The 22,652-nt window shown below is 47.6% G+C and overlaps 8 protein-coding genes across 8 annotated transcripts; 5 read left to right on the forward strand and 3 right to left on the reverse strand.

Moving 5' to 3' along the window:
* Positions 1-619: 619 nt before the first annotated feature.
* SERLADRAFT_479520 (uncharacterized protein) lies at positions 620-1,542 on the forward strand (the record flags this gene model as incomplete). Its single annotated transcript, XM_007323844.1, has 3 exons — positions 620-659; positions 716-1,034; positions 1,089-1,542. The coding sequence occupies 2 exons, from the start codon at positions 723-725 to the stop codon at positions 1,341-1,343; spliced, it is 567 nt and encodes a 188-aa protein (XP_007323906.1).
* Positions 1,543-2,704: 1,162 nt separating this feature from the next.
* SERLADRAFT_479523 (uncharacterized protein) lies at positions 2,705-7,702 on the forward strand (the record flags this gene model as incomplete). Its single annotated transcript, XM_007323845.1, has 15 exons — positions 2,705-2,770; positions 2,832-2,839; positions 2,893-2,958; positions 3,017-3,087; positions 3,150-3,217; positions 3,267-3,471; positions 3,526-3,582; positions 3,633-3,684; positions 3,741-5,003; positions 5,320-5,500; positions 5,554-5,717; positions 5,785-5,960; positions 6,023-6,637; positions 6,697-6,832; positions 6,891-7,702. The coding sequence occupies 7 exons, from the start codon at positions 4,673-4,675 to the stop codon at positions 7,538-7,540; spliced, it is 2,253 nt and encodes a 750-aa protein (XP_007323907.1).
* A 32-nt stretch (positions 7,703-7,734) lies between these two features.
* SERLADRAFT_453693 (uncharacterized protein) lies at positions 7,735-10,139 on the reverse strand (the record flags this gene model as incomplete). The annotated part of the gene is made up of 10 exons (XM_007323846.1): positions 7,735-7,960; positions 8,015-8,287; positions 8,343-8,361; positions 8,431-8,708; positions 8,762-8,781; positions 8,834-9,015; positions 9,067-9,233; positions 9,287-9,369; positions 9,425-9,761; positions 9,820-10,139. The coding sequence occupies 10 exons, from the start codon at positions 10,084-10,086 to the stop codon at positions 7,871-7,873; spliced, it is 1,716 nt and encodes a 571-aa protein (XP_007323908.1).
* Positions 10,140-10,471: 332 nt separating this feature from the next.
* Positions 10,472-12,533, forward strand: SERLADRAFT_364031 (uncharacterized protein; the record flags this gene model as incomplete). Its single annotated transcript, XM_007323847.1, has 4 exons — positions 10,472-10,563; positions 10,614-11,108; positions 11,164-11,910; positions 11,963-12,533. The coding sequence occupies 4 exons, from the start codon at positions 10,483-10,485 to the stop codon at positions 12,416-12,418; spliced, it is 1,779 nt and encodes a 592-aa protein (XP_007323909.1).
* A 218-nt stretch (positions 12,534-12,751) lies between these two features.
* SERLADRAFT_479534 (uncharacterized protein) lies at positions 12,752-14,409 on the forward strand (the record flags this gene model as incomplete). The annotated part of the gene is made up of 5 exons (XM_007323848.1): positions 12,752-12,796; positions 12,862-13,309; positions 13,366-13,373; positions 13,430-13,488; positions 13,539-14,409. 5 exons carry the CDS (start codon positions 12,775-12,777, stop codon positions 13,905-13,907), a joined length of 906 nt encoding a protein of 301 aa, XP_007323910.1.
* Positions 14,410-15,466: 1,057 nt separating this feature from the next.
* Positions 15,467-15,957, reverse strand: SERLADRAFT_479536 (uncharacterized protein; the record flags this gene model as incomplete). Its single annotated transcript, XM_007323849.1, has 2 exons — positions 15,467-15,848; positions 15,907-15,957. 2 exons carry the CDS (start codon positions 15,946-15,948, stop codon positions 15,717-15,719), a joined length of 174 nt encoding a protein of 57 aa, XP_007323911.1.
* Positions 15,958-16,755: 798 nt separating this feature from the next.
* On the forward strand, positions 16,756-20,069 carry SERLADRAFT_418488 (uncharacterized protein; the record flags this gene model as incomplete). Its single annotated transcript, XM_007323850.1, has 9 exons — positions 16,756-16,770; positions 16,824-16,880; positions 16,941-16,973; positions 17,025-17,073; positions 17,149-17,345; positions 17,407-17,698; positions 17,763-18,251; positions 18,300-18,841; positions 18,898-20,069. 9 exons carry the CDS (start codon positions 16,756-16,758, stop codon positions 19,741-19,743), a joined length of 2,520 nt encoding a protein of 839 aa, XP_007323912.1.
* A 662-nt stretch (positions 20,070-20,731) lies between these two features.
* SERLADRAFT_418489 (uncharacterized protein) lies at positions 20,732-22,159 on the reverse strand (the record flags this gene model as incomplete). Its single annotated transcript, XM_007323851.1, has 7 exons — positions 20,732-21,125; positions 21,181-21,254; positions 21,284-21,304; positions 21,403-21,774; positions 21,836-21,842; positions 21,908-22,041; positions 22,109-22,159. 7 exons carry the CDS (start codon positions 22,157-22,159, stop codon positions 20,732-20,734), a joined length of 1,053 nt encoding a protein of 350 aa, XP_007323913.1.
* Positions 22,160-22,652: the final 493 nt, after the last annotated feature.

The following is a 22,652-nucleotide window of genomic DNA, read 5'->3' on the forward strand; positions in this document are numbered from 1 at the left end:
ATGCTTTCTCGTCGTCGCCAGCGTCAAGCCGAGGAGAAAGCCGAGGAAGTTGCACGACTTGAGCGCAGTACACTCTTACTCTTTGGGCCTCGAGGACATCCTGGTCGTCAAAATGCAAGCGAATTGTGGTGGTGTAAGCATTATCAGTGGTTGAAGGATAGTGGGTATTTGCTCCGCCGTCGCTATGCTCCAGACTGGGTCCCTTCATGGCAAACCTCCAATACATCATGGGTTTGGAGTGTGAAGACAGACAAGGTCCCCTCGTATGTAGACGTGATTTCATGCGTTGTTTTAGTTGACAATGGGATCCGACGGGGCATTTGTAACCTTGAAGCTGTTCAAGAAATCACGACTTCCCTACGAGATTGAAATAGGCCAGTTATTTTCGACAGAACCACTCTCATCCGACCCAGCCAACCACTGTGTACTAATTTATGATGTGCTCGTTGTACCAGATGAAGAGGATCGCGCTATTATTGTCATGCCCTTATTGCGCTTTTTCGACGACCCGCCCTTCGACACTTTCGGTGAAGTGATCCACTTTCTTCGCCAAATTTTTGCAGTATGTGCATCAACCACTCATTAGAAGAAGAAGTCTCCAACCACTTTCTTCCACCAGGGTTTGCGATTCATGCACAAACAACACATCGCCCATCGGTGTGTGTACTGTTGCTCTTGTATCATTCTGATCCATTCATTGCTAAATGTTATACAGTGACTGCATGTATCTGAACATCATGATGGATGCGACACCTCTATTCAGTGACCCGTATCACCCTCAAGATCTTGAAATGAAACGTGATTACACAGAGCGGGCAAGACATTTCACTCGTACCCAGCGTCCGCCAAAATATCTATTTGTCGATTTTGGTATATCACGCCGCTATGGTCCTAATGATATAGCTCCTCTGGAAGATCCAATATGGGGAGGCGATAAAACAGTTCCCGAATTCCAGCAATCGAACGAGCCCCGCAATCCATTCCCAACAGACGTATACTATCTGGGAAATATGATCAGGAACTCATTTTTGGTGGTGTGTCACTTTTGGTGTTTCTCAAGGAACTGATTACGCAATACTTTTATCAAGGCCAAAGCAGGTTTTGAATTCGTGGAACCGCTGGTGAAAGACATGGTACAGGATGACCCAGAAAAGCGGCCCAACATGGATGAAGTCATTCTACGGTTTGAGGAGATCATCAAGCAACTAAGCAGCTGGAAATTGCGATCACGCGTCATTAATGAGCAGGACGACAATATCCTTGGTTTTTATCGTTGTGTCACTCATTGGGCTCGCCGCTTCAGCTTTGTTATCAGGAGGGTGTCCGCTATACCAACACCGTGAAACTGTCGTACCTGCTACACTTACTTCTGGATCTATCTGAAGAACTAGTTGGTGTGTTGGGCATTCTACGTGCAGTCCATATGTCCAGTGCCTTTAAGACTGAAGTTACGTGCAGCTAGAATGTAATATATCATCGCCCGCTGGGCAGCCCTGGACCGGCTTACCAGGAAAGACCAAAGCAAATACTCGTGGAATGTCCAGGGTCACAATGCAGACAAGCTAGGGTGCACAAACTTCATATTGGACAGAGCAAAAGTCAACGATGAGACTCGAGCGATATTCCCATTGTGGCAAACTAGAAATCTGGCAGAAGGCACGGGGAGGATTGGGTTGCCAGTGGTAACGCCGACAAGTACAAAGTGCTATTCGAAGTTTGGAAGCGCCTAAGCCGAAAATTAGGTTCGTCACGATCCACCCCCTACGAAACTAACTTAGGCTGAATTCCTACAATACTGAATCTGATTCACCATAGTTGCCATGAGAAGTCAACTTATAAGGCCTGCATCGTGGCCCACAAGGACTACTAGTCGTAAAGGTATAAAGAGGATGATAGGTCGACCTTTGCTCATCCACCATCCTTTAATACCTTTTACCCTTAATCTCGCGTTCAAGCTATCACCAAAAATGGAGTGGTGGAAGATTCTGTCTGCAGCGGTTGCAGATAAAATATTTCACGTACTACTTTATGTGATAGCTGCAACTACTCTATCTCCACCTTCCGTGAAGTTGGATCATGCTATCTTCACTGGCACCACTAACAGAAGTGTTTCAGCATTCTTGGGTATACCTTACGCGCAACCTCCATGAGCACCTTGATCTATTCGTCAACCCCATAGTCTAAATAATGATAATTAGTGTTGGCAAGCTCTGTTTTCACCTCCCTCAAGCCGTCCCACCGTACAAAGGCACTTCCGATGCTTCGGTCTACGGGTTAATCTGTCCACAACAGACCACCAGAATCCCTTTTGGGAACTGGACTGCCGAAACTGAAGCTATTCTTGCATCTGTACTTCTAAATACCAGTCCACAGAGCGAGGATTGTGTGGCCTTTTATACTAATAGTGTTCAAAGCTTAATATGTTTGTTGTACAGGTCTTAAAATAAATGTTTACAAGCCAGCCAATGCCACCCCAAGCTCAAAGCTACCTGTAGTCGTGGTACGTATTGCGCGCCTGACGGATTCAATTGTGTTGTCCGATATCTAGTGGATCCACGGAGGTAAGGGACGACAGCAACTATTGCTTGATTGATCAAATACTCATATCCCCAGGTGCTTTCGCGGTCGGCGCCGCCTTCCAGTCAGTTTTTCACACTCCACTCTTCATCTTGCCTTTAACTTACGGTACCTTCAGATATCCGGGAGATGCTGTCGTCAACAGGTCCCTGGCACTCAACGAGCCTGTTATTTATGTTGGCTTCAACTATCGGTGAGCCTTTCATATAGTGGCAGCAAGCTTAAACACTTATCTTACTGTGCACTTTCCGCAGCTTGAACGGTAAGCGATGTATCGATTATATAATACGAACGCGATACGATCGAGCTATTTAGGCTTTGGTTTTTTGGGTGGGCAAGAAGTTATGGATGCAAGAGTAGGAAATCTCGGTCTTCAAGACCGTAAGTGCATTTTTTACCCGCCCCTTTCCTTCAAATGGTTGTTTATTGGCCTCCTTAGAACGTCAGGCCTTGAGATGGGTGCAGAAGTACATCGGCTCATTCGGTGGTGACCCCCAGTAAAGTCACAATGTGAGCTTCTTGTTTCCCTCCGTCAATAATTGAACCATTGCTAAGGAGGTGTTCATATTTAGCTGGGGCGAAAGCGCAGGTTCTACTTCTATTGCATACCACATGATCACAAATGGAGGTGATAACGAAGGTTTATTCTGCGCTGCCTTTATGCAATCTGGCTCTCAACTTCCCGTCAGTAGCTTGAAGGGTGGCCATCCATACTACGACGCTTTAGTCAGGGATACGGGTTGCTCGAATTCGTCTGACACTCTGCAATGCCTCCGAGAAGCACCTTACGATATTCTCAAGAGCGCGATTGATAAGGTTCCTACCTTTTATGATTATCAGGTATGGTGTTGCTTGTGGACACCACTGGATTGTGGAGCTGATATGGTGATCTGCGTTAGTCTCTCGTCTTGGCTTGGATGCCTCGCCCTGATGGCGTTTTCCTTGTAGACAACCCTCAAACTCTGGTCAAAGAAGGTTCCGTGGCGAGTGTACCTTTTGTTAATGGTACGATCAACGACTCAATATGTATATCGTCTGACAAAATCGAATTACAGGAAACTGTGACGATGAAGCCACTCCTTTCTCCTATTCCACGCTCAACATCACGTAGGCTGCAGAGTTTTCTATGTGTGCATGACAGGTAGCTGATTTCACTCTCACAGGACTGAGCAGGAGCTTCGAGACTATGTTACGACTTACTGGTCACGTCATGCGTCTAACTCGACATTGGACAAATTTATGGAACTGTACCCTGTCACCTCCGCAGACGGCTCTCCTTTTGATACTGGATATAACAACGCCGTGACACCCCAGTTCAAGCGTATAGCCGCCTTCCTTGGTGATATCAATTTTCAAGGACCTCGCCGATTCCTCTTGCAAGCACGCTCAGGTCACCAGAAGATCTGGTCTTTCCGTGAGTCGGGTTAGGTGCTGTAAGTGATGTTCCAGCACTACGCAAGACACGTACAGAAAGGAGGGTATCGAGTTTGTGACGCAGATGATGTTGGATGATCCCTTGCCATGATTGGTGACAGTATGGACTGGTGTTTCCCTTCTTTGATTCTGATCTTTTGGTTGCACATTCGTTTGATAACTCTATGTATTACTTTGTATCATCGTTATTACAATGTCTCTTTGAGATAAGCTTTGACAAGTGTGAGATCTTTTGAAGCGCCCGCTTCGTCGGCGTGTCGGTAAACGTAGGTAGTAATGCACGGACCGACCGGTCCGTAGTGGCGGACACCTTTGAACATGATATTGTAATAGCGGAATATACTATACGATGGCTAATGATTTCAGGATCCAGGATATTCCATCCACAGCCCTGTTTCCTCAACGACCAACATTTTCTGTGTTTTTCTTCTGATTTTTAGTCGACATTTGCTGTGGTTCGAACGTGCGTCTAGCGAGTGGAAGTTTCACGCTCGGCCGTTTGTCTGTTCCCGGACCGTTCATGACGTCCATCCGAAGTTACCTGCATTCCGTTCCAAGGGGATTGTCCTCAAAAAGCTAACGGTCTCTTTATTTCTCCCTCCATCCCAAGGGCCCCACCACACTAACTGTGTCCATCGTCGACGACGACGACGTGCACGCCATGTCCGCCCTGCGACGCGCCCTCTTCTCACGCAAAACTCTAGCCTATGTCTCCACCGGAACCTTGGTTGCCGCTGGCGGTGGTTATTGGTACTTGAACTCTGGCCCAGCATATCCTGCGTCTAGCAAGGAGACGCGCAGGCCCCCGCCGCCATGGACACCGCCGTCGAGAGAGTATATGTTGGATGCATTGCGCAAGTCATCGTCCACGCCTGAAGAGGAGTTTGATCTACTCATTGTTGGAGGAGGCGCGACAGGTGCTGGTGTCGCGGTTGATGCCGTGAGTAGGGGACTAAAGGTTGCTCTTGTCGAAAGGGATGACTTTAGTGCAGGTAAGCATTTTATCGCCTTGACCAGATCTCCGTGTCGTCGTTCGAGTCAGTTAGAAAAAGAGATGCAAATTAATACCTTCCTTCGCATATATGCGCATCGAACGGGCTAGTTCACGAGCTCATCCGTACGGGCGTCAGGAGCAGACCGAGAGCAACGTATGCTGCTTCATTCTTGAATTTGCGCGGAACCCATGGCCCATTCGACATTTAGTGCTCACTAGGCCTAGACTGGCTATTCTTTCTACCTCTAAGAATACCTCTTCTTTTCTCACTTAACTTCTCTTACTTTCCTTGGTACTGACGCCGTTTGTATCAGGCACATCTTCGAAATCAACAAAGTTGGTCCACGGAGGCGTGCGTTACCTGCAGAAAGCTGTCCTAGAACTCGATTATGAACAATACAAACTCGTACGGGAAGCACTGCACGAACGTCGTATTTTTTTGCAGACCGCTCCTTATCTTTCGTCAATGTTGCCTATAATGTTGCCTATCTATAAGTGAGTCCCAACCAAGGTAACAGGAATGTCATGTAATCTGTTTCGTCCCCAAGGTATTGGCAAGTGCCATATTATTGGGCTGGTTGTAAGATGTATGATGTGCTGGCTGGAAAGGAGAATATGGAGACTTCCTATGTTATGAGTAAAGGTAAAGCTCTAGAAACATTCCCTATGTTGAAGAGTGATGGCCTTGTCGGTGCTCTTGTTTACTATGATGGTAAGTGAAACCGTATAGACTTTTGTTTTAAATAGTGACCTCAAAGACCATATTATCATATCAACAGGTCAACATAACGATTCGCGGATGAACGTCGCTCTCATAATGACAGCGGTCAAACATGGTGCTGTTGTGGCCAACTATTGCGAGGTTTCCGACCTACACAAAGGTGGGAATGGGAATCTCAGCGGTGCACGCGTAAAAGACAAACTGACAGGTAAAGAATGGAATGTTCGCGCTAAAGTACGTATTCATCAACGAATACTCGCGACTGCCCCTGTTCGTAGACTTATTCGTCTTTTTAGGGTATCGTCAATGCCACAGGCCCCTTTTCGGACACACTGCTCACCCTCGATAATCCCTCGCACAAGCCAATTGTTCAACCATCTTCTGGCATCCATATCACTCTTCCGAATTACTACTCTCCTCGAACTATGGGTCTGCTCGATCCGGCTACCTCCGACGGACGCGTGATCTTCTTCTTACCTTGGCAAGGCAACACAATAGCAGGCACCACTGACTCTCCGGCACCTGTTGAAAACGAACCACGCGCTCAAGAGGAGGAGATTCGATGGGTACTTGAGGAGGTTCGACGGTATCTCTCCCCCGACATCAAAGTTCGCCGTGGAGACGTGCTGAGTGCGTGGAGTGGATTGCGGCCTCTCGTTCGCAATCCAAATGCGTCGAGCACGGAGGGACTTGTAAGAAATCATATGATACACGTTTCGGATTCAGGCTTGGTGACCATTGCGGGAGGCAAGTGGACGACATATCGAGCTATGGCTGAAGAAACCGTTGATGTGGCCATTAAGGCATTTGGACTTGAGAGCAGGGTAAAGAATGGATGTGTCACGGAACAATTAAGGCTGGTCGGTAGTGATGGCTGGAGTCGAAACATGTTCATTGGTCTGATTCAAAGAGTACAACCCATTCGCCCTTGTTTTATTCCGCATTGCTCATGTCAATTCACATCTTCTAGTTTGGTCTCGAAACAGAAGTCGCAAAACACCTTTCGGATAACTACGGTGATCGCGCATGGACTGTATGTTCGTTGGCTCACCCGACCGGCGAGACGTGGCCTCTACATGGTGTACGATTGAGTCGCAACTATCCCTGTGCGTGTCCATGATCAGATTGCTCGTGTTGCTGACTTAATGCGCTCTTGTTTATTAGTCATCGAAGCTGAGGTACGATACGCTGTACGACACGAGTACGCCCAAACAGCCGTCGACGTTATCGCACGCCGTACACGTCTTGCATTCCTTAATGCGCAGGTTGCTCTAAATTCTCTCCCTCGAGTCATTGAGATCATGGCGGAAGAGCTGCACTGGACTCGCGCGCAAGAGAGACGTGAGCTCGAGCGTGCGGTCGCATTCCTCGGAAGTATGGGCCTGGCTCCTGGCACTGCGGTCCCAGAACTTGGTCCCCGAAGTACTGTTGAGCGTCTGGAAAACACGGTATGGAGCATGGTCGGGGCTGATGTACCACCAGCAAAGAGGCACGATATCATGTACAGTCGTGCGCAGTTTGACGCGGGTGAACTGGACGGTCTAAAAGAAGCGTTTGGGAAGCGTGCAGTTTCCGTATCTTCAAAAGACGAGCAAAGACCTGGCGCACAGGAGAAGCGATTGAGCAAACGCGATTTACCAGAAGTATTGAAGGGGCTGCCGACGTATGAAGGAATACGGGCGAAAGACTACGACTATGTTTTCCTTGAGGCTGGATTTGCCCATCAAATCGACGTTGATTTTGATGAGTTTGTAGAGGTACGTTGGTTCAGACTGTTTTACAGCCGACCTGAGGTATTGACTTTCCTGTTTTAGATTTGTGGAAGCCTGAAGGAAATATCGTTTGGTCCTTCTTCGAAGAAAGTTGCCAAGGCGGAGAGGATGCGGATACCTGTGGAGAAGAGTGGCGGCGGCGTCTAAACCTGTTTCTAGTGAATCATGCTACAAATTCGTTCTCTATCTGTTCGAATGTGATCTACATTTGCCAATGCTTCTTTGACACAACACACGTGATGGTGTAAAGATACTGGCATGGTATCCAGAGTCATAATTAGTCGTAATGGCGTTGTTGATAGTCTGGTGACGCTATATTTCTATCTAGCTGAATATCTTGCCCAAACCCGAAAACCGGAATATATGATGCTATCAAAGCTTAGCTTCTAAACTCTTCTGCTGTTGCTGATACTGCTCTTGTAATACCCTCCGTAGCACTTTTCCTGTTGGTGACTTCGGTATCTGTGATGTCTTTTAATTCAAACCTGTAACATAGCCAAGGAAGCATGTACACACCTGATCGATGATTTCGATTCCGCCTCTGAGCCATTTATACTTGCTTAGGCTGTCACGTATCCATTGATCTAGCTGAGCTACTGCTTTCTTCGGACCGATATTGTTCCCTTCAACGGACAAGACAACCCATGCGCGGGGGACACGCTCGTCAGACGTTCGGCCTCCACTTACACCCGCCACAGTCGCATCGGTAATCAGCCGTTGTGGATTTGCTAGTAAAGTGTTTTCAATCTCAACCGGTGATACTTGCATCCCAGAAACTTTGAGAATATCCTGTTTTCTCGGTCAACGGATGCAGCGTTATCCACATTTAGCCATGATTGCTCACCTTTGCACGGTCCTCAAAGCTTCATACGAGAAGAGACAGCTAATCAGAACGGTTCTGAGAATATAGCAACAAAGGAAAGAGCACTTACTATAACACACCATCCTTGTCGATCCTCATTCTGTCACCTGTCCGTAACCATCCGTCGACAAACGTCTCTTTCGTCGCGCGTTCATTTCCCCAATAGCCCAAAGCTACGCAGCCTGAACGCACCCATATTTCACCTGGCTCGTTCACATCGGCTAGAGAGCCATCGTCGCGTACAATGCGTGCTTCGACGCCTGGTAAGAGGATACCTGCTGAGCCGGGTACGTTTTTCGCGCGGCCTTCAAGTAGGCCAGGGTAAGGTTTGCTGGAAATAGAGAGGGTCTTATACAACTCGTCAATCGACGATGCGAAAGTAGGACATAGGACCGACTTACAGCCTCGGACATGCCGTAACCTGACGCCAAATGAAGTGAGAATATCCATTTCGGTGCACTAGATGTACGCACCTTCCGCAACTCTTGCCACACTTGGTACCAAAGACGTGTACTTTGAAGCCAGTTGAGGGGGGAGGTAAGCTGCACCACTGTGCGTAAGTATCACAGAGCTGAGGTCGGTTGAAGGTAGGCGTGGGTGGTGAACAAGCTGATGAACGAGCGAGGGGACGAGATAAAGTCCGGTCACGCGGTACCTGATTTACTGTTTAGCAGGCGGAAAGCAGATGATGTAGTATATGACGGACTTTGGGATGGAGTCTAGGAACACATCTGCATCCCACTTTGGTAAAACAACGATGGTACTAGGGACAAAATAGACACGGAAGCAAGTCATATGCAGGCCAAAAGCGTGGTGCATTGGCAGTACAGCAAATGATACAGGTATGCCTTCTGGAGTGTTATAGGTTTGCGGCTATATTAATAAAGGTGAGATAGTTCTATCTTGACATTGGAGATAACATTTACTGGTTGGACTTTGGCCAGTTCTGGGGCCATCACAAAGATCTGTAGCAATGAGTTGATAAGGTTGCCGTGAGATATCATAACGGCTGTTGAGATGAATGCCTCTGAACAATTATTCTAGTCGCGACTGATCCGACATACCTTTCGGCAATCCACTTGTCCCGCTCGAGAAGATAAGGTATGCTAGCGTGTTCACTTTGGCATGCCGGATGGGAACTCGAAGTATCTCGTTATTGTGCACGTGGGATATAAGGTCTTGAAAGCTTTTCCGGCCGGGTACATTTCCCTCGAGGATGTAGATGCGGTCTTCGGGAAACCCAGCTGAGATCAACTGAGAAACGTACGAGGGGCTTGCGAATATGCGAGTGGCCTTGGATAATGTTATTGCATGTTTCAGTTCGTAAGGGGTATAATACGACGAGAGCAGGGCAAATGGGACCGTTATAACTAGAAGCGAATGCACAAGCGTCGCAAAGTCCTGGATCCAAAAATTGTCAGCACTGTCTCTCGAAATTGTATGACCGTTGTTCACTCACCACACAGTTTTCGCTTAGGATGCCTATGATTTCACCGTTGTCTGGGTGGAGGCCTAGTCCTCCTTGTTGCGAATCTGCACCTAGTGCAGTAGCACCGTCGCGTATCCGCTCTACGAATTCCTTGATGGTTCGACGTTGCCCAGTTGCGGCATTAATGTAGGCAGTATAATTGGGCCAATCCTTCTGATCTGGGCGACTGAAAAATAGACCATGGACATTCTGTTCTGGGATAATGGGTAAGTCTGGATATAGGGATTTGTACTGCATTCTCTGTGTGATTGCAGATGTCGGGGAAACGCTGTGTTGTGAGGAGAAATCATAACGTTGAATCCGTTATAAGTCAAAGATCATCATTGCATCCGGACTTCATGGTTCCCGCATAACCGGTGCCGGTTCATTGCAGCCGCATTGGTGCCACGGCGGTGTTCATTACGTCAGTTACCTAAAATAAATGCAAAAATTAAAATGATTGGACGTTCAGGGGATTGAACCCTGGACTTTATGCAAGTCGCTATTGCAGGAAGACCTGGCAATGCAAAGCATACGCGCTACCACTGTGCTAAACGCCCATGTAAAGAACTACGTCGCAGTAATTAACGTTCAGCGTACAGCACAAGGTATAGCGTATTTTGACCTGAACACTGCAGCATCCGTGCTTCCGCCATGAGTCTCTCGACGTTTCTCTTGGGTAAGAAGGCCTCCAAGGTCATTGATAAAGATTTGGATGCTCTTTTCCAGACGCATGTATGTTGTTTGTGTTCGTTAAATCTACTGATCACCTCACACCCCCATAGAATTCAACAAATTCGAATGTTGCACCAGTATCTCCCGCTCCAGGAGCGAGCGACAGGAAGCGAAAATTGAAGGAAGGTGGGGAGCGGAAAGAGAAAAAGAGGTCAAAGGCCACCAAAGATGAGGATGAAACCATGGACAAGCCTGCGTCTCCGAAAAAAGAGAAAAGCACCAAGTCTCCAAAGCAGAAAGGTCATAGTAAGAAAGTAGCAAAAGAGGTCAAGGAATCCGACGAGGAAAACTCGGATTTGGAGAAGAGCTATCCTAGTACTTCCAAGCAGGCTTCGCAGAAAGGCGTTGATGTCGACTCGGATTCTGATGAGGAGGGCGATCCGTCAAAACTCGTCCACGAAGCTCTGGCCAAAGACGGCTCAAGTAATAAAAAAGGTTCGACTGGTAGCAAGGCCAAGTATATTCCGGAAGATGAAACACCTGAGCAACGTGACGCTCGGACGATATTCGTAGGCAATCTTTCAGTGAACGTCGCTCAAAAAAAAGTGTGTATCTTAGATTTTTGTAACTTCTGTCCCTCATTTACACTGACCTCTACAGACTCTATTAAAACAATTTCAGCGGCATATTATATCTCATGTGCCTACTGCCAAAATCGAATCTACTCGCTTTCGGTCTGCTGCTTTTCAAAACCCCACCAGCAAACTTCCAGGTGACGATGACGATGACTCTAAATCCAAATCGTCAAAAGGACGGCAGCACGACCGTGACCGTACTACTTCGTGGCGTAGCTCCAAACCCGATGAAGATGATTTCAAAACAGACGAGAAGAAATTTCTGACACCCAATCAAAAGAAAAAAATCGCCTTTATAAACCACGAATTCCATCCCTCCGCAGATTCCGTCAATGCCTACGTAGTTTTCTCGCATCCATTGCCTGCCGCATCTCGAGCTCCTAACGTACCCCCGCCCGCGCCGGTAATGGACCCATATGAGGCGGCTCGTCTAGCCGTTGAAACCTGCAATGGAACGATATTCATGGACCGCATGATACGAGTTGATTTTGCGAGTAAGACAGCTGCTCAGGTTGCAGTGGCATCTGCAGCAGCTATATCTGGAGCTATGGTCGGAGATCCGAAACTTAGTGTCTTTGTTGGCAATCTCGACTTTGCGAGCAAAGAGGAGGATCTGAGGGTATTTTTCGAGGGCATCGTGAGTGCTGAACGGGGCGCGCCTGATGGTGAAACAGATGTTGGAGAGAAGCTCAAATCATGGGTAACACGCGTGAGAATTGTTCGCGACAAGGATACACAACTCGGGAAAGGGTTTGCATATGTGCAATTTGCTGTACGTCATACTTATCGTGAAGATTGTGCCCTTTAACTAATTTGTGGCATAGGATCGGGAATGCGTGGATGAGGTTTTAGCGTTGGAGGAAGGTAAACTCAAGTTCGCAAAACGCAAACTACGCGTGCAACGGTGTAAAACTGTTCCGGGGAAAACACTATCAAGCTCAAAGACTTCATCTGCTAAGGCAGCCTCCGCATCAGCATCTCACTCGACTTCTGTGCCTATCATTCCGAAAGGAGACCCGTCGCTAGGCGCTAAACTCGCTCATCTGTCGAAAGAAGATCGCAAGAAGGCCAAATCTTCGGACTCTGACCGTCTTGCGAGAAGAATGGCGAAGAAGAAGGCTAGGAATGTCCTTGCAAAGCAGGGTGTTAAAGTCCAGGTAAAGGACAGGGAGAGAGTGCGGAAGAGTGGACCCGCCAAAACCATTAGGGCACCAAAGAAAGAGAGCAAGGGTCGAGCACGCAGTGACAAAAGTATCGCCAAGAGGAATCTCAAAAAGTGATATGTATATGTCAGAACTTGGTCTCACCATTCGTTCCTACAGTGCACATACACATGTGTCAATTCATTCACGTTCTCCTACTGTGCGTTCCGTGTGTTGTAACGTAACAGCCCTAGAATCCGCGAAGTCAGTTCATTAATGCAGTCCCCATGCTGGAGCTGCAAGCATTAAGGGAGCAATGTCACAGCAACGCACTGTATCAGTACGCTCTGTTTTTTCCAGAAAAGGTAATTGCCCAACTGCTTCATGCTTGTGACCCAAAAGGATCATGATGGCATAGCTTTCGATCAAGCATTCTTAACGCAGCGCCTCTTTCCTCACTCTTGTTTCACCATACCAGTAGCTTAGCTTGTGGCATGTCTCCAAGGACTTGGTTCAGTGAGTAGCATCTTCCAATGACATTGTTGACTGTAATTGCTGATAATGACTGTGGGACAATGAAGTTACTGGAGCGTCCTCCGGGTTTGGGAGAGCTTTGACAGCTATCGTAATGAAAAATGGCGAAAGAGCTATCGCAGCTGATCGCAACGAGGAGGGCTTAGGGGAACTCTCTAAAAAGTATTCCAACGAACAGCTCCTCACCATCCAATTAGACGTTACCAATCAAGAGGCTATTGCCGCTGCATTCCTCAAGGCGAAAGAACGGTTCGGACAGATTGATGTAGTATACAATGGCGCCGGTATTGGTCTCATGGGTGAGGTTGAAAGTATCCCAGATCGTGCTGCTCGAAACCTCTTCGAGATAAACTTCTGGGGCGCAGTCAATATCAGCAGAGAAGCTGTCAAATTCTTCCGGGAAGTCAATCCGCCCGGTGCTGGTGGCACACTACTTCAAACTTCAAGCTCGTTAGGACTGGCAGCTTCTCCAGCGGCATCATTTTATTCTGCAGCGTAAGCCATCGTTTCCGGATGTTTTCGATGCATGGCTGATATATTAAACCTTCTAGTAAGTTTGGTATGTTGGCTGATAATCTAAGGTTTACAGTATGCCTTTAATGTTAGGTATTGCAGCACTGGAGGGATTTTGTGAATCGCTCTCCATGGAGCTCGATCCGGAATGGAAGATAAGGGTAAATGCTATTGTGAATCTTGCTTTGTCGTCTACCCAATCTTGATACAGATCGTCGTCGTCGAACCCGGATGGTTTCGCACAGGAATCATAACCACAGAAGCAGCGTTTCCCGAGCACCCAGCCTATAAGAAGTCATCCTTACCTTCACACCGTGCACGCCAGGCATTATCTGTCGACCGTCATCAAACTGCGAGAGGTGACCCAGAGAAGGCAGCACAGAAGATGTATGAAGTAGCTGGTCTGGACAATCCTCCCCCGCGGTTAGCACTGGGTAAAGATTGCTTGAAGAGTGTCAGGACTAAGACCGAAGGCTTAACCGCAAACTTGAACGAGTACGAAAGCTGGTCAGATGATCTACTATTTGACGAAGCTAGTAAAGTTGGCCAATCTAGGCCCAAGAAGCAAGGCTTATTGTAAGGATTTTAGGGGAGTAGAGCAGAAAGTGCTATCCAAAGCGACGAGTGAGATGTTTGACAAGAACCTAAATGAATCAATAAAATCAAAAATGTTTGCACGTACAGTTCCCTTGGACGAACCTGCTATCTACGTGATATGTATCATGCATACCTGAGCAGCGTATGACATCAAGCAATGGCATATACTCAGTTGTGGGTTCATGATATTACCATACAGCAGATTAATCCGAATGTATGAGCATGTCGTCGACAGGCATGTGGTGAGAGTGTGTAGGAATGATTATCACCTGAGGTGACTGGGTCTGTTGACTCCGTTATCCAAGTCGCCGTTAAGGTTTGCCCGTACGTATCCTGATTCTCAGCTTCAGGCGCACTATCAGCTTCACACAAGGTCCGCACCGCAACTCGTGCAAAATCAGAAAAAGCCAAGAATTTGGTAGTCACAGGTGATAAGGGTTGGCCTTGTCCTCGGGTGCGTTGAAACATCACCATCAGAGAATCGTCATGTCATCGACAGGGATGGCCAAGGAATAGTGACTCGCGACTACACGAATGGGCCTCCCATTTGGAACAAAGTTCATCGCAATTGGTATGGAGCGCCACGCATCATCCGGTGAGGGTCTTCGGCGGGGCAGACGTTTGACAACGTCCAACTTTTTTACATATCACCGCCATCGTAGCCCGTTAGGAGCCTTGATAGATCAAGATGGACCCGGTCTACGTTATCGTATCGTCCCGTACGCCGATCAGAGTGTTCTGATCGAGTGGTTTTGCGTCTTGTACGGATCTCAAGTATCCTCCAGTGGATTTTGCGAAAATTGTACCGGGCATGACCAACATGAATCGCGGTTTTTTCTGATACGTGCCGCTTCCCAGGGCGGCGGAGGATGGTTTCGAGGTCATGCGCGCAAACACAATGGCATTGTCGGTCGAAGTGCCTTGAGACCTTGATTTCTGTCACTGACAGACCCAGGCGCATAAAATCCGTGGAAGACGTTGAGGGTTGCCGGAGACAGACGATCGAGGTCTAGACAAAATCTGCTATAGTACGATCACATCGGTTATTGAGACCATGGCCGATAAGCCGGTGTGAGATGAAGGGAACACCGATTCCGAAAAGTATCCTAACCGATTGTTCACTTTTGACCTGTAGTGCACCTTGCACACCGTGTTCTACTTGATTGTAGTATACCAATGAGTAATGTTGATATGTCGCCAAAGTTACTGTTGAGTGACCGATAGGTCGTCGCTTGTATAGTTTGCCTGCTGACCGAGTTTTGACTGCGGAAACGGCCGCCGGCATACCAAAACACATGTCGTCCAGTATCGTTCTGTGTGTTTACATAAATACGCAGATGCGGCTCATGGCCTTGCAATACCATAGATATTGGTTTGGCCATACCCTGTACTTGGCAGTGTATCACGGGGCCGTGAAACCCTGGAAATAGTCCTATAGGACGGGGACTTGCTGAGAGCTTTTCACGCCTATACCCTGTGTGTGTGCAGCTGCCTGTAGGAGATACACGACGGGTTATTCAATTGGGAGACAACGAGGCCATAAACACAAAAGCACGCTACCCATTGAGGGTCGTGAAGATATCCTCGGGCTAGCAGATTCCCATTCTGGACATGTTCTACAAAGTCTAACTGTCAGCTTCATGATAGTCGCGAAAGAAGCACAGCCCCGTACACGAGTCGTCGCACTTATCACACTCGAAAATAGCAACGATGAGCATCCGAAGAGAGCTAGGGGGTAGGTTAGGTGGTAATGGGCTCATCACGTTCCTACGTACGTCGAGGAGGCTTCTGGCTAATATGCGGAGCGCGAGGTGACTGCGTTCGTGAAAAGTATGGAACACGAGCCGGAAACGTTACCGTGAGCCAGAAATACGACGCGTCCCGAGGTTGAGATAGAGGTGGCACGTTTGATAGCCTGTGGGGGCTGGGGAATGGATCAGTCTAATTTGGATCAATCTAATTGAAGAAACGTTTTGACATACAGAAGAAAGAACGACGACGGAGGTATTGTCAGTGGAGGTCATAAGATGTTATCGACCACTATCTACTAAACTATTACCCGATATGTACGTATATGAGCGTTTAGTGGAGGCGGGGTGGTGCTGCGAGAAGTTCTGAATTCGGCAAAGGCTCTAACCCTTCCAGTAGTAGATTTCCAATAGCGGCCGTTTTCCGCTATCTCATATCTTACATGTGAGCGTGGAGCTGGCTGTGACCCATACCAAGGATTTCGAATTGGGCTTCGATGAAAGGTATGGACGCCTTTTTGAGTAAACACGCCAGCTGACGAGAGTGAATGGCGACCAGAGAATCTGCAAAGAAAATGAGCACGTACATGGAAGAGATAATTTGTTAATAATATTGACGGCAAAGGGCTGGGGAGCGTGATGCCGTTCCGCGCTGATTTCATCTCGTCAGCCAATGGCATTGTTGTCCGGCAAGACTGCAACGCGTTTTGTGCTAGACATGGCGTTGTAGTATATAACGGCAGTCCTGTGCAAGCTAGAGGGGTTGTGCTTTTGACCAGCTGCAGCTTTTTAGCCAAAACGCATCGAGGTTAGCAGTGAAAGAAAGGCAAGCTGTTATTTGTAAGGACTCTTCTCTGTTCTCGGCAACTACCACAGCATCGGCCCCTCATATTTCTTGTGCCTGGCTTGGGTTATTCATTTCTCTGGCTTGCTTTCTTACTCCCTCAGCTGCTCTCTACCGCCTCCTTCTTTTTCTCCAGTCCTTTAACGACCCGCGCTGGCCCCTCCAGACGCACGATATTTCAGTTCAGGCTCTCGTAGAAATTACTATTCTCCACCCTCACCCTTTGTTTCATACACGTCATGTTGTTCCATCCGGTGAGTCCTCTTTCATACAATAAACAATACTAGCTCATCTTCATTTAATATAGCTTAGCTTGACGATCCCGCACATAGCTTATGCCTGTCTCGGAGGCTTCGTAGTCATCGTAAGTAGCTCCACCTTTTCATACCAAGCCTGTTGGACTGAACTTGAAACCATGTGGTAGTTTGGCATGTTCTCCCTCTTCATTCGAGAAAAAGTAAGCATACTCTCTAGATTTGTGTGCAACGGTGACTCATCTCAGCAATAGCTTTACATTGGCGAGGCAATCTGGGCCTTTCTCTTTGGGGTCATCATCGGTATGTGCATTATTATTCGCTAGCGTCAGTATTTCTCTGAATGGGCGCTGACTATTGTGATATCTCTGACATTAGGCCCATATGGCGCTGGTATATTTGATCCCCGTGGTTGGGCTGGAAACAACGAGGAAATGTCGAACCAGATCACTCTCGAAGTTACTCGTGTTGTTCTCGCCATTGGAGTCTTTGCAATCGGCGTCGAACTGCCCAAAGCTTACATGGCACGACACTGGAAAAGTCTTTTGTTTCTCCTGGCTCCTGTCATGACATGGGTAAGAACCCTGCCGTCATCCTTGTCAATATCACGTGCTTATACCTGCGGATCATTTACAGGGTTGGTTTGTCTCAGCTGGGCTTATCTACGCGCTCATACCAGGCCTCAATTTTCTATCAAGCCTCGCTATCGCCTCGTGTCTTACACCCACGGACCCGATCCTTGCTGCTGCCGTAGTCGGTGGAAAGTATGCTGACAAGCACGTACCGGCCCACATTCGACATCTGCTCGCCGCCGAGAGTGGCTGTAACGATGGAGCCGCATTCCCATTCCTGTATATAGCGCTATATCTTGTTCTTGATTCATCTACTGGACAAGCCATCGGGGACTGGTTTTTATTCCTATGGCTCTGTACGTCTATTTTCATCTTGGGTATATGGCCACTTGTCACTGACTGTCGTGATTCCATTTTTAGACGAAGTCATCCTAGGTGTCGTTTTCGGAGCGGTACTTGGCTTTTCTTTCCGACATCTGATGAAGTTTTGCGAGCGTAATGACCTCATTGACCGACAATCCTACGTCGCTCAATATGTTTCCCTCGCGTTCCTGACGATCGGCATCATGACCATGCTTGGCTCTGACGATCTGCTTGCTGCCTTCTCCTGCGGAACAGCCTTTGCATGGGATGGTTTCTTCAACAGACAGACGGAAGAGTCAGTATTCAGTTCCGTCATCGATCTCTTGTTCAACGTCGCCGCCTTCGTATACGTGGGGGCATGGATGCCGTTCGACAGTTTCGACGACGACGTGCTGACCTTGAAGGTCTGGAGACTCTTCGTCATCGCTATCTTGGTGTTACTCTTGAAGAGATTACCAATTATCATCGCTTTGTACAAGTTCATACCAGACATCAAGACTTTTCGCGAAGCCATTTTCAGTGGGCATTTTGGTCCTATTGGGATTGGTGAGCGCAACTATCCCTGATTGACTGACATTGCGCTAACTTGCACAGGCGCCGTCTTCATATCCACCCTTGCTGTCGGTCAGCTTCCCAAACCAAGCAGTCCTCCTGCCAATCAAACTGAGTTTCTTGCTGCAACTATTCAACCAGTTGTGTCCTTTATGGTCCTCTGTAGTGTCGCCATTCACGGCCTTTCCATTCCTTCGTTCTCTCTAGGACGTAGAGTGCATTCGGTATCCTCTCGTACTTGGTCTCGACACGCAGTTCCAGACTGGACAACACAAGCCCGGCACGTGACACGTGCAGAGGACATCGTCATCAACCGCGACCGCGACAGCGCCATGGAAAGAGGCGAGTCTTCTCTGACACCGGAAGAGAAGTCGGCTCTGGAGAGCAAACGCGCCAGCAGTAGCTCGACTCCACCTTCTACAGGGGAGGACGAGAGGAACGTCGATGAACGCGTTTCTGATGAAAGGCAAGAAAGCGAGGACAGGATGAGGGAGCAAAATCCTCCAGACGGGACTGAGCTTATTGCAGAATGGAATGAAGGTCCACACACGATCATTGAGCGTCGTTCCGGGCCGGGAGAAGAGGTAGGTGGACCTTGGCATTGATTCTCTTAGCAAAAGCTAAGCTTTTTCGTTTACAGGTCGATGTCGAAGTCATACGAAATGACAACGGCGGAACACCAATCCGCACCTCTTTCCGAGTCCACGAGGATGCCGTGCGCCAAACTGTTCACTCATATATCGATCGGCTCCGCTCAGCACCACATGAGATGCACAAGGAGCTTGAGAATATGGAAGACACAGTGAAACGCGATGTACATTTTGTAGAAGATAAGGCGCACGACGTCCTCACCCACAATGGCCATTCGGAGGGGGTGGGGAACTCGGGCACGAACGCAGAGGTTGCTGACGACGACGATGAAGGCTGGGCGTCCGATCAGAGTGGCGATGGGACATACAAGGCCCAAGATCATTCTGATCGCAGGAAGCGCCAGAGCTCTTTAAAGTCCAAGAGCATATCTAAACAGCCAAGCACCGGGTGGAAGAAAAAAGGTCGTCGTCGGCCATCCTTCAACAGTGGTTCATTCACTAGTCACGCGCATCAGCTGCTGCAGTCCCAATCACCATCTCGACAGTCATCGGACGCACGTGAGCGTTATGGCGAAGTATTCGAAGGGGATGAGGAACGTGGACGTAGTGATACTCCCCGTCGCGAAGATATGGAACATGCCATTCCTAGCGCAGCAATACATCGGAGACTGGAATCACTGAAAGTTCCTATTCAGCGTTCCCGAGATGCGTCTCCCTCACGTTCTGTACGTTTCGCTGACGAAGAAGCAACAAGAAGTGGTGCTTGCACTCCGCGAACCCCACTGCACCAAAATGAGTTTTATTTCCCTAGCAGTGTTTCGGAGGTGCCACGTGATGACACCGAGTCTGCTGCCCCTAACAGAGTTACGTTTGAGTTGCCTCCAGGCAAACATTGATCATGTTTTCGTTTCGTTTTCATTATTGTTTTCTTTTGTTGGGTATGTGGCATAATTTTTCAACACCGATTGCTCCTGCAATCCTCTTGACGAAATTTTGACGATCATAACCTCCGTGATTCCCTCTAATGATCGCCCTCAAGGAGCTGTATATTTTTTTTTTGGATTCCTCCCTCGATATATCACCCTATCTGTCGCTGCTTTGTATCACATAGCATCAGGCTCGATTCACTGTAACCCTAATGTACTGAGTACCATATGCACTTTACCTATATTGTGTCGATTTGTTACCTGCTGTATAAAAAAAATTAGGCGTTGCAGAACAAGTGAACGAAGGAACGTATAACGGAAAGCAAGAAAGACAAGAGTGATCCCAACACTACACGGAGCCCCGTTATCTCGAGAAAGTCAAAGAGATAGGCAATTAGAACGACAGGTGGCACACGGTCTGGACTCTCTATTTCGAACGGTAGGCGAACTCCGTCGATATGATCCTTTACTACACGGAGCCCGGACGTAAACCCGTCTTCATGAAACCCATATCCGAGCCATGCTCCAGCGAACAAGATTCCACGGCTGCCTTGTATAGTTGACATCTCTCTCTGGGAACGGAGGGCCTAATGATCCATTAGATCCGGTGATAAGATTCACGAAGTTCATAAGTTACCATCGAATCGAGCACGGGGTGATCATAAGAGAATCGAGCGATAGTTTTATCTTTCTCGGGTTCTACTGGAGGATTGAGTGTCACCAAAACCGGGCCGTACTTGTTTTCCGGGATGTGTTGCAATTCATTCATGTAGTCTGCAGAAATGTCGGGTGTATCGAGATGAGTCTTCGTGATTAGAAAAGATTTGGGAATTAATTACATGTCCTATACGGGCGTAATGCTCAACGAGATACTCCATATAGAATGCATAGTCCACTCACAGTGCCACACTATCAATATTAGCCTTATATTGTCCTTTAGCATCAACGGTAGAAGTTGTTAGATAGTTCCAGCATGACCATGCAAGACGGCGTTTAGGCATAAGCTGTTTCCTCCAGTTAGCAACGTGACAGGTAGAAAATGGCGCAACATCACGTTGGTGTCCGCATGCAAGACTGCTTCATTGTTACTCCAGCGAAAACGACTCAGTATTTGATCTTCTATATCGGTTAGACCTTGGCCCGCCTTGAGGATGGAAAGCGCGGTGTCTGAGTGACATGCGAGAATGACACGATCGTACAGGGTTGCACTGTGATTGTTTCCTGCAGTGCGGAGTTCGATGAGAGACGACTTGCCTGGTAGCAAGTGGCCTGTGCTCAGGGAAATGACGGGCGTAGAGAGGTGAAGGCAGTTTTTTGGTAATTCCGCTGTAATTGCATCAACGTAATTTCGACTGTTTTTTTAATTTCTTAGAAAGCGGGTAAACATTTTAAAAGCCAATTACATACCTTCCTCCTCGGATAGTCAGCCAAGCAGGCTTCCCAGTTATTTGGAGCAGATGATGATTGGCCATGAATTGAATCTAGGAACTTGTATTTCAGAGTAACATACCCACAAAGTTACTACGCTAACCTACCAGTGTTCGAGCGGGAAAGTCCATTGCACATTTATCAGGAGGTGTGCTCCAGATCGCAGCAGTCATTGGCTATGAGATGAACGTGAGTATACACAATAATATAAAGAAGTGATAGAAGACTTGCAATGAGGTAGTCGTCGCGAAAAGATAGCGAATACCCCTCGCGATCGAGGTATTTACCAATAGACATGTTGTGATCCTCCAAGGTTTGATTGCACGCAGTGACGAGTCTTCGAGCACATGCATTGAAACGAAGAACATCATATAGTAAACGCCACATCCTGGGTTCAAGTACTCGGGATGGCTGGCAGAATACACTCTTTAAATTGTTACCAGCCCATTCAAATTCAAATAGGCCCTTATCCCGTGAGACGCTAAATGTCATTTCAGTAGGAAGGATATCAACATTGACGAATTGTTTGAGGAAGCGAAGGAAGTTTGGATAAGTGCTTGGATTGAAGACAATCTACATAGTTCAATCATGAGCATTGGTTCGGTTTACTAGAATCCTTAGAGAAAATACTCACGAAACCACTGTCCCAGAGGGGTGAAACGAACACTTTAAAATCTTCAAAATTAATAGTGGACGTTGGACATACGTATCAACCTGGATGCTGCCCGAGTCCCCGAATTGCTGTCCTGGTGGCACGAAACGTACCGTGTTTGCATGGCCTCCTGGACGCGAATCGGAGTCGTACAGATGGACCTCATGCTCGCTGTGTTCGTTTAGAAGCTTGAAATGGACATATACGTAGAAGCATCAACGCGAGGATACGACCAGGCAAAAATGAGAAATTTACCCATGTTACAGCCAGCCCAGACACTCCGGAACCAACTACCGCAATTTTCATGATGAAAAGTTGATTTTAAGTTCCTGATTGTGCGTGGAAGTGGGGGGAATAAAAGCCAAACCATGCTAACGATCGATCTGTAGCGGTTGTGCTCCAGATCGAAAGAAGAAAAGCGCGTCGCGCTCTGCACGTGACAAACGAACATGCAGAAATTGGATTGCCTAAGTGAAAACAAGCTTTAATGGCTACAGAAGATCCTCATATATCCGGACAAATCAGAAAAATATATTCAATATTCAATCCCAATACCTATGAGTTAGGCCGAGGAAAGATTTGGCTTCGCTCGTTAATACAATGATATTTGTGCCCAGGGTGAGCATGGCATCAGCATGTCCTTTCTGTAATGACGGGCAAGTAGGAGATAACAATACTTCTCCCTGGAATATCAGTACTAGAGAAGTTCAATTCGTTAGCCTTGTGTTTGGGCCGTGAGTGATTCCACTCACTCGAATTGTAGTCATGGAATACCGTTGCAGCAACTAACAAAGGTTCG

The sequence above is a fragment of the Serpula lacrymans genome (assembly GCF_000218685.1).
Source record: "Serpula lacrymans var. lacrymans S7.9 unplaced genomic scaffold SERLAscaffold_17, whole genome shotgun sequence".
Lineage (NCBI taxonomy): Eukaryota > Fungi > Basidiomycota > Agaricomycetes > Boletales > Serpulaceae > Serpula > Serpula lacrymans.